The sequence below is a fragment of the Suillus paluster genome, assembly GCF_016628075.1.
Source record: "Suillus paluster strain FC165 chromosome Unknown EDB91scaffold_53, whole genome shotgun sequence".
NCBI lineage: Eukaryota > Fungi > Basidiomycota > Agaricomycetes > Boletales > Suillaceae > Suillus > Suillus paluster.
Genome location: NW_024537613.1, coordinates 158267 through 171531, shown reverse-complemented (window position 1 = coordinate 171531; position 13265 = coordinate 158267). Strand labels below are relative to the sequence as shown.

The window sequence follows — 13265 nt, the reverse complement described above, 5'->3', positions numbered from 1 at the left end:
CGACAGTAGTCCGACTCGGCAAGAAATCCGTCGATTCCGTTTCGTACTCGTAGCGCCGAGATTGAAAGGGATATACCACGGACTTCTCGTTCTATATTGATACTATGTCAGCGGTAGCATGTTCACATCGCACACCTGTCGTACTGCGTACGTGTGCATTCCGCATCTGGGGATGAAACATGGTAGTTGATTCAGCCATGTCGTTTTGGGGCTTGCATCGACGTGGCGTGCAGGGTGGGTCTGGATCTGATTGTTGTCCTACATCTGATCGGAGCGCTGCAGGACTTCGCTACATATACGTAATCTCAGCAACCGTAACGTGTTTTCACTGACCCTGTCTAATTAGTAATTGGTGGGATGCAAAGTTCCGGTTCCAAGGCTTTGACATGTGTGATCCGGAATGCGATAAGGAAGTGTTCATTGCATGCGTTTTTCCTACTGGTCCACCACTCAGGGCGGGCGCAACATGATGTATGACAAGTGCCAATGCAAATACGGGCCACGTAGATTGCTCGAAGCGGGATTGAGATAGACGTCCTGGCATGGTAATGCCGTGACGAGGGAGCCAACGAACATGTAGCGTAGTTGGTTATAGTCTACCAGTTGTGGAGCGTCGTCAGGTGAGGTACTAATGCTGATTTCTCGATGTCTTTGCCACCCAATTGTTGACTAATGGATGGACCCGCTGCGGAGTAATTACGTGTCGACTTTGTCGAGTGCAGGTGACAAGAGGCGTTCTTGTTGCCAATATATTATAGCCGCGCTGTAGCGGATGACGCCGGGCGGCCGCCATCAGCATGCTTTTACGAGTGGGCAAGTTGTGAATATTATTGATAACGCGGGTGAGATGGGATGACGGTTCTGGTATAGCATATTCTCTGGTATATGCCGTTTGGACGCGGAAAGTGTTGATCCCGTCGGGGATGAACATAAATGTGGCAGGCAGGTTGCCTTTCCGAGAGGAACCATTGTACCCATTTGAGCACAGGTGGCTTCTCCCGCGGCCGCATGTGATTGACGAAAGAGGAAATTTAGCTCTGCAATGTCAAACGTTAGGTACAATGCGACATAGCCTACGGGTAGTTGCGAGCAGTAAGAATTTCGATGTACAGCAGCGTACAGCAATCCACACTGCAAGTTGTAACGAAGATATATCAGTATAAAATAGACACCCGATCGAGGACCTACATAGAAAGCTTCCTTGAGGTATCACGTCCGCGGCCCATCCTCTACCTCACCCGGGCCTCGGTGGAGGCCTCCGCCAAGGCATGAACCTCTCACGAAGCGGTGACAACAACTCTCATGCAGGTGGGTATGGTGCATTGCATCCTAATCGCGTCATAACAACCACACAACCTGATCACCGGGTGTTACTAAGATGAGTGCAGCTCTCTGCACGTACGTACAGGTGTGTAACTATGGGTGACAAGTCGAGGAACCTGTGGCACGAGCCAAGTAAGGACAGTCCTCGGATGAGACTCGAAATCCTGTTTTTTTCTGGGACGTACAAGATGAGCCCACGTTGCGCGGCAGATGATCTCTCAGGGCCGAGAGAGGCCGAATGCGCTGAGGTGCTGTATGTAGATCATCGTTACAAAGTTGCGGTGCTGTCAAGTGCTGTACAAGTGCTTGTAATCGCTTACACGCGTGCCTCGGAGTGTTTCGGTCACATAACTGATCAGGCAAAACGGAATTTTGTCATTGTTTTTTACATTAAAAGTTCGATGAGAATAATGGAGGTGCCTTCGGAGTTTATATTATCCACAGGAACGTTGATATGATGATCAAGACGAAGCGTAGGCAAAATCAGCCTATCTGGAAGGATCGGCGCCCAGAAGATTTCAAGGCTCTTCGAGACACATACAAATTTAGGAAGATTTGGAAATTATATCGATTATGGTGAGTAGTTATGTTCATAGGGGACTCTGGGAGGTGGGAGGCGTTATCATTAATTACGCCAAGTATTGGTTTGATCTGGCTGCCGCTGCTAACATTTAGACTCCGCGAAACTGGCAGGGTGTCCTAGATAAAGGAGGTTGCCCAATTAGCGTCACCCATTGGATGATAAAACCGAGGACAGCTTAGTCAGCAGACTGTTATCTCTCGCCAAGTATGACAGTAGCATGATTTCACGCAAAAAATGGGCATGGCTGTGACACTCCAGGTCCCACAGATACCCGTATATCTACTCACAGGGCGCCTTTCTCCTCCCTTTTCAAGGACGCCCACCATCTTACGATTTCAAGAACGTTTTTCGTTCGTGATTCGTCGCAGCCCCCCTCTTATCAACGCGCATTAAGGGCAAAATGGTGAACGTCACGTACGACGCTTGTAAGTCGCATACGTCATTCCTCTAAAACATCCTCAACCGTACTGCATACAGCGGGAGACCTGGAATCGCCTGCCGGCGGAGTGTTCAATATGGGCGACATCGCCTGGACACTAGCCTCAACTGCCCTCGTATGGATCATGATACCTGGGGTTGGCTTCTTCTATTCTGGTTTGCTGCGGAGGAAGAATGCTCTCAATATGATCTATCTTAGTATGATGACCGTCGCCATGGTCTCCTTCCAGGTACGTCCTACTTTAGTATCTCCAGCGCCTTTTGTTGTTTGCTCACCGAGATTGTAGTGGTTCTTCTGGGGCTATTCTCTAGCTTTCAGCGATACCGCCAGCCCCTACATTGGCGACCTCAGTATGCTTCCCGTAATAATTGCAAGTTTCTTCTGACTCCTATTCGTTAGAATACTTTGCCTTGCGAAATGTCCTCAATCAGCCCTCTATCGGCAGTGTTAAAGTACCTGCCATCGTATTTTGCGTCTTCCAGCTTATGTTCGCTGCTATCACGTAGGTACTGACTATCGGTCCTAATTCAGAGTGCTTATGCAACCTCAGCCCCATGATCGCCATCGGTGCCGTTGCAGAACGCAGTCGCTTGGGTCCTCTCCTTGCATTCGTTTTCGCTTGGTCTACACTCGTCTATGACCCTATTGCTTGTTGGACATGGAACACCAAAGGATGGTCGTATGTCCTTGGTGGCCTTGACTTCGCTGGCGGTACCCCAGTGCACATCTCCTCTGGCACTGCTGCACTTGCGATCTCACTCTACCTTGGAAAACGTCGGGGATATGGCACGGAGCGCCTCGCCTACAAGCCTCATAACACAACTTACGTTATTTTGGGCACAGTATTCCTCTGGTTCGGCTGGTTCGGTTTCAACGGTGGCTCTGCTCTCTCCGCAAACTTGCGTGCAACCCAGGCGTGCATTGTTACCAATCTTGCAGCCAGCGTTGGCGGTTTGACTTGGATGTTCTGGGATTATCGCCTTGAGCGCAAGTGGTCTGTTGTTGGCTTCTGCTCTGGAGCCATCTCAGGTCTCGTCGCTATCACTCCTGGTTCCGGGTTCGTGGGTTCTCGTGAGTCTGGCTTTTTTTTAGAGTTGGATGAAAATCTTGAGACTTTTTTAGCGGCCGCTGTTTTGTTCGGCTTCATGGCTGGCACTGTCTGCAACTTTGCTACCCAGCTCAAGTTTATCTTCAAGTACGACGACACACTTGATGTAAGTGAACATTGTGCGGGCATAAAATAATCAATGCTTATTTTATTTTAGATCTTCGCGTCGCATGCCATTGGCGGTATCGTCGGCAACGTCCTTACTGGCCTATTCGCTCAAGCAAGTGTTGCTGGTGCTGATGGCATCACTACAATCCCCGGAGGCTGGCTCGACCAAAACTACCGCCAACTCGGCATCCAACTCGCAGATTCCGTCTCTGGGCTTGCTTACTCATTCGTCATGACTGTCAGTCGCATGATTCTATTTATTCTCGACTTTTTGTTTGCTGACTCTTTACTCGTCTGCAGACCATCATATTATGGATCATGCACTACATCCCCGGCCTCCGACTCCGCTGTGATGAGGAAACTGAGATCCTCGGTGTCGATGATGCGGAGATGGGCGAATTCGCGTACGACTATGTTGGTATCGAAAGCGAGCTCATGCCCCGCAGCGAGTACAGCGCAGGTGCGCCTGGCGGCAACCACGAGCCGCGTCACACCCCCGCCACAACCTCGCAGGTAAGCGAGCCGGAGAAGGATCCGAAACAGCTTTCTAACGAGGCATGAGGGGAAGATGCGAGTCGTATGGTGAGCCTATGCATAGGCTGCATCATTTTGAACTAGTGTTGGGGATAATATGGCTGCAGGAAAGTCTGCCACTCGTTTCGTTTACTTAGTTTGGTTTCTTCATGCATTTTAGTGTATTCACTCTATTTCGCGGGTTTACTTTTTAACGGTAATATGCGCGTTATTCAGATATCCTGGACATTTTTAAGATGTCACTTCTTGATGATTTGACGTGAGCGTGCATATTTTTTTGTACGGTGGATAGTCTTCGAACCAATTGAACGGAAGATATTTAGTTCCTCCTTTAATGATGGTGTATTGCTATTATATACACAACGGACTATAACAATCAAACCCGACGGTCGGGCACTTTGAGCCCAGCGACAGCGTTTTTTGCCTGAACTACGGCTTGCGTACTATACTTGTATGTCTGGGGTTGAATTAAGTTCAAAGGAGGAGGAAAACAAGGAATTAAGATCGTCAACACCTCTACATACACTAAGGATGGTCTTAACACTGAAGCATCTTTACATGCGTGGTTGTGCTGTAGAATTAAACTTCTAGGATGTTGTCCTCGACCCAGAGTGAGGTGGCTGTGCTATGCTGCATTATCGGATAGATGCCATAATAGGCAAGTCAGTAAGTTCGACCTCCGTTGTGACGTTGTCCGAATCACACTTGGTCCTGCCCTCAAATATTCTCCCCGATCTTCGCACCAGGGTCATCCGCCACTGGCATCCAAAAATGCGGGTTTCGCACAGGGAAAAACATATCAGCATGGCACAGTGCTAGTTGCAGCGTGGGTGGGCACGAAACCAAAGCCAGCAGTAAACACCTCGAACTACGTGCTTGTGACAAGCAATGTCTTCCCCGACGAACGCGAGCGCACTTTTGCACGACCGTGCTGCCAACGTCATGTCTTCCATCATTCTTCTTTTTTGGGCTACAGTTAGGCGCACTTTCTGGCGTCCCACGTCCCACCGGAATGAATGCTGGTACATACTGTATCTATCATTAGACGTGCTGAACGCGGACCGTGACGGGAATCGAGACAGGCGCCTAGTAAGTACTACTAAGCAGTGCGCCTGCGAGTACAGGATGTGCACTGATCAATAGCCATTACCTCCGCCATCGATAATGTGACATTCCCCTCGCCCCCTACTGTGCATCATTGATCGAGTTGTGGCTTACTGTCCATCCCCACAATCGTTAATCAGGTTTCAGACTGTAAAGTACAGCAGTCATCGGATTCCCAGTCAAGCATCATGTTGCGCGAAGAGGCCAAGTCAGCAAAACGGAGTGCAAGGATTACCAAACGTTTACCGCCGGAATATGTCGATACTCCTTTCACCGACAACCACGTCAACGCCTGGACCGTTTGTCAAGCACGATACCCGACCCCTTTTATTAGTACCTACCCTTTCAATTCTTATCACTCGCTAAACCCTTCCTTTCGTCACTATTCCTCCATTCGTAACACCGCCGTCTTCACTCTGTCAACAACTTTTATATCATCTCTCGCTACTCTATCAAATACAACGCCATTCCCTTCAGCTACCGCTTTCACCGACCGTACACCGAGCCCTTGCCTTTAACTATTCCAGGACGACCCTTCTTCATCCTACAGTATAAGTAGCCCATGTACATTCCTAATGATCAGCAGAATAGAACAGTAGATTTCGCCAGAAGAACGTCCCGAAGAACTCGTTTTCCTTATCTTTTCTTATCATCGTTATAACGCGCTCACTCTTTCTTATCGATTCACGATCGCTCTCGTATCCGTCGTCCCTCCTTTGAAGCTAATTCTAACCATTATCATTCCTTCAGCGGTCTATCTACCCCCTTCGCACTCGCATCGCCTCTAGCTACGCACGTCGTCGCTAACTTACAGTGGTATTACATATCTATTTGTGACTGAAATCAAACCTCAAAGCGGCGCACCCGGAGAGGCACACTACATCCAGCCTCAGCACTTCCAACCACACTCGGTCTCGGCAAGGGCCCCATACTCTCCACGATCTTCGCCCCAGGGCCATCTGCCATTTCGAACACGAAGTTTCGCACAAGGACGAACAGCACAGCCTAGAACGAGACCAAAATCAGTCAACGAGTCGGAACTAATACTCCTGCGCAACACCATACCTTGAACTCTGTCAACGCAAATAGTCTCCCTAGGCACATCCGCGCGCCGTCGCCGAATGTCATCAGATGACGATAGCCATGCAGGATTTCTCTGGACTTGTGCATGCCCGCGTCCTCCATGAGCCACCGGGAAGGTTGGAATGCCTTTGCGTCAGGGCCCCACATGCTAACTGAGCAATTGAGTGCAGCCAGTGGGACAACGATCACTGTCCCCTTCGGGATGCATATGCTATCAGTGTAGTTACCGGAAGTCGTACGCACGGGCTCGCTGAGCGGGATCACGTCTTCTTCCATAGCCTGTCGCAGTCAGTTCGAGTGGCGTATGTTGAAATCCTGTCGGATACGCACCATTCGTGGAATTTCCTTGACTGGGGCGTGCAGACGGAGAACTTCATGAACCACAGCGTCCAGGTACGGGAGCTTATTCGTGAGGTCGTCATATGAGGGGGATGGCCCGAACTTTAGACACTCGTCACGAAGCTCAGTCTGGACGTCTGGGTTCCTCGCAATTTCTATCAAGGCCCACTGCGGAGTTGAGAAATTGAATTAACAGCAGTGGACGGTTCGACACTTACTGTCATGCTGACTGATAGAATGCAAGGAATGGTGAATACGCGGTTCTTTTGCTAGAGAAACGCACGTTACCTGAAGTTGTCTCAAAGCCGGCGAGAAGTATCACCTTTGCCTGGCGGAGACGAAGATCAGCATCACATAATTCAGGAGAGTTCTATGATTGGTATACCTCGTCTACTACTTCTTGTGAAGTTAGCCCTGCGCTATCACCAGATTCCTCCGCTTTCACTGCAAACAGTTGTAGCGTGTGCAGCTGGGGAAAATACGAGTAGGACTCACAGAGGAAACCCAAACATGACTTATCCCCCTGTTCAGTGCCCCCAGTCTCTTTTTCCTTGCGAGTCCGCGACAGCATATCCTGGCATATTTTGCCAATGATCAGATTAAACTTTTGGGAGAATTGTGTGCGCGGTATAGGTAACTTTAGGATGGATGGAAAATTCTGTGCCAGGATGACCAGGTTGTGGGAAACGCCGGTGGATGAACCGAATGCATTCAGGACCTGCGCAACGTCAGAGTCTTTTCCGTCGAGTGCGCCAAAGTCATGGGACAGGACGGCTATGCCCACACCGTCGAGTCTACATGGTGGGTGTTGGATCAGATAGCAACGGCGGAGAGTGATGGGTATACATACGAGACATGATTCATCCTGAATAATACATGTCTGAGTTCACAGATAGGAAATTTTGGGTGAGAAAATAAGTACCATTGCTTAGCATCAATTACAGCGCAACGAGTTCCTTGGTTCGATCCTATCTCAGCATCCCAAGCGGTCACTGCCTGTGACCTATTTTGAGCGCAGTGCAGGGCGACCGATTAGTGACTGACCTTGTAAGCGGCATCTTGGAAAATATAAGTCAAACTGCGAATGGCAGCCGCGCTAAAGGCAGGGTTGAGAATCTTGCGTTGCCTGGATGTGAGAGAATGAGATGGGTTTAGTTCGGCACGACCTGAAGGTCATACCACCGACCTTTTGTGACTTTCGCCATCCGCCCACAACACTCCTCTTCCTATCTGTTAGTCGTAGAAGTACGCTTATGATACCTTGTAGCTGTATGAGGGAACAAGGGGACATACCGTCGTTCGAAGGGCGATCTTCTGGAACGGGGTTTTATGATACGACCAAGTGTCTTTCGCAAAGAAATGAGAAACCGCTTTCGGATCCCATAGTATGACCCTGGACTCTCCCATGACGTATGGGACCTTGTACACTGATCCGTACTCTTTGGACCAACATTCGTACAGTTCAGTCGCAGCGGTGGAATCTACCAAAATCTTGGCGAATCCAAACACCCAACTTGGACTCTTAGGCCCTCGTATGCGTGTCGTTCGTAACATTTGGCGATACTCTTTCAGGACATAGAGGGACGCTAGCATCAGAACTGAGGCACATGTCGTTGAGCCCAGGGGCCATGAGAGGAAGAAGTTCGCCAAAGAAAGCCACCTGTCCTTGGAGCAGTGCCTGCTTTGCGACAAACCCATGGTCACGAACAAAAATAAGTACAGCGTTTTGCAAATGACTTTGTAGTCAGACCTCTGTGTGTCCCTATCGTGAAAATGCTGCGCCACTGCTGCGGCAACTACTGCGATCACTGCTGCGGTGCTGCTGAATGTGAGTGCATATTATAGCAACAGCCCTCCGGGCTAGACTCGTAACCAGTATGCCTATGTGCGCAATACGTGGGCTTTTTAATGTTGAGGATTTTCGAGCATCTGTGGTAAGTAATATGCGCCAGGCTGGTCACGAGCCTACTTACCTCCGGACACCCTTGAACACGCTATCTTGTGATCTCTTGCTTCTGTGATGTCCTAGTTTAAACGGTATGCCTCTTTGTCACATTTGGTACATTCATTGTACAAAACAAGTAGGGCCAGCCAACGTGACAAGCGCACGTAGAGAATATCTGTGAAATGCCCTGTTCAGTCTCATGAATCCACGCAGGATAATTTCACAAGAAAGTTGGAGCGGACAGTTTTCTTCACTTGACCTGGTGCCGCACTGGGGAGCGCACACTCCGCCTGATAAGTTTTCATTTTGCGTTGAAACACCTTATCCAGATTTACAGGATTAAACTTGGTCAATCATGTAAGAATCTCACACTTGGACCTTTAATGACTAGCAAGCCTACCTGACCATATCTCCTCCACTCTTCTCTTTGTTCCAGCACGATCGCGCCAGGGAGACCATTCATCACGTATGCGCTGTCCGTTTTCGTGTCAGCAACTTGTTCTCCACACGTGGTGTATTGTGCGGGTGCGGGTGAGTGTGATAATACACTTCAATGGTGCATGTCAACACACTGCTGCTGCTGACGGTTGGCAATCTGTGCAGGTGCACGTCGATGGCGCAGCATTAGTAGGAGGAAAACAGTAGTCATATGTATCGTATTACAGGCGATAGTATCAGACTGAAGGTTAAAAGTTTGTGATAAGACACAAACCTTTATGCAAAAAATGTTTAGTTCTCTGACGCCTGTAGCTTGATGCTTAAAGGTTTCGCACGATGCATGAAATGCGTGATTGGGTTCTATTTAAGCTATCCTCCAAATTCAAAGCCAGTTTTACCAGTCCGTCCATCGACCACCTATCTACTATAGAAGTATTAGGTTATGCTAGGTACATATCGCAGGACACAATAAAATACTGTTTTGTCTATTTTGTCCTAGTACATGCTACAAACCCCAGCAAGTATAACACAGGGGAAAACATATCCAAAACACCTCCACAATCTTGTTCCTTGAATGACAGGGTGTAGGTGTTGCGGATTTTACTTTAGTCGTCGTCCTTCCACGTTGCGTTAGTCATGAGATCATTTGCTCACTGACAAAGTTTCTTCCTCATCTGTTCGGTTCATGTTTGACCGCTGAATACCCCAGACACTTGTACGGCCTATCTCGTACTCAGTTATATTCACATCGTCCGACCATCACGCCGTTGCATTGTAAAGGGTAAAGCCCTGTAACATCGTCTCATTTCCGCATTCCTACGGGAATTGGAAATAGTTTGAATAATGCTCTCCAGAGCACTAGTCTCGACATGCATTTTAACGGTGGTATTACATAGCGGCCACAATTAAAGCTCGAAGCGGCGCACCCGGAGAGGCACACTGCATCCACCCTCAGCACTCCCAACCACACTCGGTCTCGGCAAAGTCCCCATACTCGCCACGATCTTCACCCCAGGGCCATCTGCCATTTCGAACACGAAGTTTCGCACAAGGACGAACTAGCACAGCCTAGAATGAGACCAAAATCAGTCAATGAGTCGGAACCGATACTCCTGCGCTGCGCAGCACCGTACCTTGAACTCTGTCAACGCAAATAGTCTCCCTAGGCACATCCGCGCGCCGTCGCCGAATGTCATCAAATGACGATAGCCATGCAGGGCGTCTCTGGCCTTGTACATGCCCGCATCCTCCTCCCTGAGCCACCGGGAAGGTTGGAATGCCTTTGCGTCAGGGCCCCACATGCTAACTGAGCAATTGAGTGCAGCCAATGGAACCACGATCACTGTCCCCTTCGGGATGCATATGCTATCAGTATAGTTACCGGCAGTCGTACGCACGGGCTCGCTGAGCGGGATCACGTCTTCTTCCATAGCCTGTCAGAGTCAGTTCGAGCGGCGTGTGTTGAAATTGCGTCGGATACGCACCATTCGCGGGATTTCCTTGACTGGTCCATGGAGGCGGAGGATTTCATGAACTACAGCGTCCAGGTACGGGAGCTTATTCGTGAGGTCGTCATATGAGGGGGATGGCCCGAACTTCAGACACTCGTCACGAAGCTCAGTCTGGACGTCTGGGTTCCTCGCAATTTCTATCAAGGCCCACTGCGGAGTTGAGAAATTTAATAAAGAGCAGTGAACGGTTCGACACTTACTGTCATGCTGACTGATAGAATGCAAGGAATGGTGAATATGCAGTTCTTTTATTAGAAAAATACACATTACCTGCAGTTGTCTCAAAGCCGGCGAGAAGTAGCACCTTTGCCTAGCGGAGAGGAAGATCAGCGTCAAATAGTTCAGGAAAGTTCTATGATTGGTATACCTCGTCTACTACTTCTTGTGAAGTCAGTCCTGCGCTGTCACCAGATTCCTCCGCTTTCACTGCAAACAGTTGTAGTGTGCAACTGGGGAAAAGACGGGCAGGACTCACAAAGGAAACCCAAACATGACTTATCACCCTGTTCAGTGCCCCCAGTCTCCTTTTCCTTGCGAGTCCGCGACAGCATATCCTGGCATATTTTGCCAATGATCAGGTTAAACTTTTGGGAGAATTGTGTGCGCGGTATGGGTAACTTTAGGATAGATGGAAAATTCTGTGCCAGGATGACCAGGTTGTGGGAAACGCCGGTGGATGAACCGAATGCATTCAGGACCTGCGCAACGTCAGAGTCTTTTCCGTCGAGTGCGCCAAAGTCATGGGACAGGACGGCTATGCCCACACTGTCGAGTCTACGTGGCAGGTGTTGGATCAGACAGCAATAGTGAAGACTAATAAATATACATACGATATATGATTCATCCTGCATCATACATGTCTGAGTTCACAGATAGGAAAATTTGGAGAGAGAACAAGCACCATTGTTGAGCATCAATTATAGCGCAATGAGTTCCTTGGTTCGATCCTATCTCAGCGTCCCAAGCGGTCACTGCCTGTGACCTATTTCGAGTGCAGTACAGGGCGACCGATTAGTGACTGACCTTGTAAGCGGCATCTTGGAAAACATAAGTCAAACTGCGAATGGCAGCTGCACTAAAGGCAGGGTTGAGAGTTTTGCGTTGCCTAAATGTGACAGAATAAGATAGGTTTAGTTCGGCACTAACACCAACCTTTTGTGACTTTCACCATCCGCCCATAATACTCCTCTTCCCATCTGTAGTCGCAGAAGCGCACTTATGATACCTTATAGCTGTACGAAGGAACAAGGGGACATACCGTCGTTCGAAGGGCGATTTTGTGGAATGGTGTTTGATGATACAACCATGTGTCTCTCGCAAAGAAATGAGAAACCGCTTTCGGATCCCATAGTATGACCCTGGACTCTCCCAGGACGTATGGGACCTTGTACACTGATCCGTACTCTTTGGACCAACATTCGTACAGTTCAGTCGCAGCGGTGGAATCTAGTAAAGTCTTGGCGAATCCAAACACCCAACTTGGGCTCTCAGGCCCTCGTATGCGTGTCGTTCGTAGTCTTTGGCGATACTCTTTCAGGAGATAGAGGGACGCCAGCATCAGAACTGAGACGCATGTCGTTGAGCCTAGAGGCCGTGAGAGGAAGAGGTCCGTCAAGTAAAGCCGGATGTCCATGAGGCAGTGCTTGCTTTGCGACAAACCCATGGTCGTGAACGTTTGAACAAGAACAAGTGGGTGCTAAGGTATTGCGGGCAGCAAACGGGCAAGGCCCGCCTACCAGCAACAGTATAAGCGCTCGTGGATTACAAAGTTCAAACTAAATACGAACAAAGTCCAACGAACTCAGAGATTTTGGTACATGCACACCCAAACGATCTGGGATCAAGAACATCGATATCAATACGATATCAATCACCGCTTCATCCAGCTTCGTACTCCGCTGAATGCCTCATCGGACGCGATGTCGCAGTACAGGACGCGCGAAGCACGGGTTGGTCAATGATAGACTGGAAACGATTCACAAAGGTGGACAGCGAGGATGCCTTTTGCCGCGCTCATTATAAGGAGAGTCGCGATGCAATTTATTGATGGTAGAACTTGAAGGGGCTGCCTCTCAGCTGGACGTTTTGCCGGTTTTGTCACAGGTCAAACAACACTCGCTGCGGGAAGCATCTGATAGATATCAACAAGATGCTATTCGCATCGTTAGCATCACGAACCGTAATACGTCACAGAACAGACCGCAATGCGCTCCCTCACTGTGGGATGTGAATTCAGACAAGATTGACTCAGTCAGCAATCTCTCCCTCGACGTAGGACCTCTTCCCACGATTGACCTAGGGAACACGTCTTTATTGGGGTCACCCTTGCAGCAGTGTTAGTAAATTATTTCCTTACCACGCAGTTAAAGCTGAGTGAAGCCTGCAGCAGGGCCATGACGGTCTGAAGTCTGTACAAGGACGACCAATACAGACACAATGCGCAACTAACTGATGTAGGGCGAAATTTCTTGAGCTGCTGTAGATTTTACTTTGGTTGTCGTCGTCCCACGTCGCGTTAGTCGTGAGGATATTGCTGGAACTTTCCTTATTTCAACAGTGCACCTCCTGCGCACTCTACCACCTACCTGGCTAGATGAAAGCCATATGGCACAAATACCCATATTTCTATCTTCCGCAATCCAGACTTACAAGTGCTACTTGCGGTTAAAGCATCTCAAATCCATAAGCCAACCTGACTGATCCACTCTACCCTCAGCAAGAAATGCCAATCTGCATCTCGTCCGCGGCAG

General features: G+C 49.0%; 3 protein-coding genes across 3 annotated transcripts; 1 reads left to right on the top strand and 2 right to left on the bottom strand.

Annotated features, from left to right (window-relative positions):
* Window positions 1-2308: 2308 nt before the first annotated feature.
* On the top strand, window positions 2309-4559 carry EDB91DRAFT_1149178 (ammonium transporter AmtB-like domain-containing protein). The gene is made up of 7 exons (XM_041319361.1): window positions 2309-2574; window positions 2632-2695; window positions 2745-2847; window positions 2896-3416; window positions 3468-3559; window positions 3611-3799; window positions 3862-4559. The coding sequence occupies exons 1-7, from the start codon at window positions 2422-2424 to the stop codon at window positions 4120-4122; spliced, it is 1383 nt and encodes a 460-aa protein (XP_041174318.1). The 5' UTR covers window positions 2309-2421; the 3' UTR covers window positions 4123-4559.
* A 1272-nt stretch (window positions 4560-5831) lies between these two features.
* EDB91DRAFT_1300487 (cytochrome P450) lies at window positions 5832-8319 on the bottom strand (the record flags this gene model as incomplete). The annotated part of the gene is made up of 12 exons (XM_041324976.1): window positions 5832-6204; window positions 6265-6561; window positions 6613-6789; window positions 6840-6850; window positions 6910-6949; window positions 7007-7065; window positions 7117-7415; window positions 7472-7486; window positions 7544-7617; window positions 7666-7747; window positions 7801-7847; window positions 7915-8319. 12 exons carry the CDS (start codon window positions 8317-8319, stop codon window positions 6043-6045), a joined length of 1668 nt encoding a protein of 555 aa, XP_041174317.1. The 3' UTR covers window positions 5832-6042.
* Window positions 8320-9909: 1590 nt separating this feature from the next.
* EDB91DRAFT_1348827 (cytochrome P450) lies at window positions 9910-12299 on the bottom strand (the record flags this gene model as incomplete). The annotated part of the gene is made up of 12 exons (XM_041325988.1): window positions 11774-12299; window positions 11668-11711; window positions 11539-11620; window positions 11417-11490; window positions 11346-11360; window positions 10991-11289; window positions 10883-10941; window positions 10786-10825; window positions 10716-10726; window positions 10489-10665; window positions 10138-10437; window positions 9910-10062 (listed from the first exon to the last, which is right to left on the bottom strand). Exons 1-12 carry the CDS (start codon window positions 12176-12178, stop codon window positions 9910-9912), a joined length of 1659 nt encoding a protein of 552 aa, XP_041174316.1. The 5' UTR covers window positions 12179-12299.
* Between the last annotated feature and the right edge of the window lie 966 nt (window positions 12300-13265).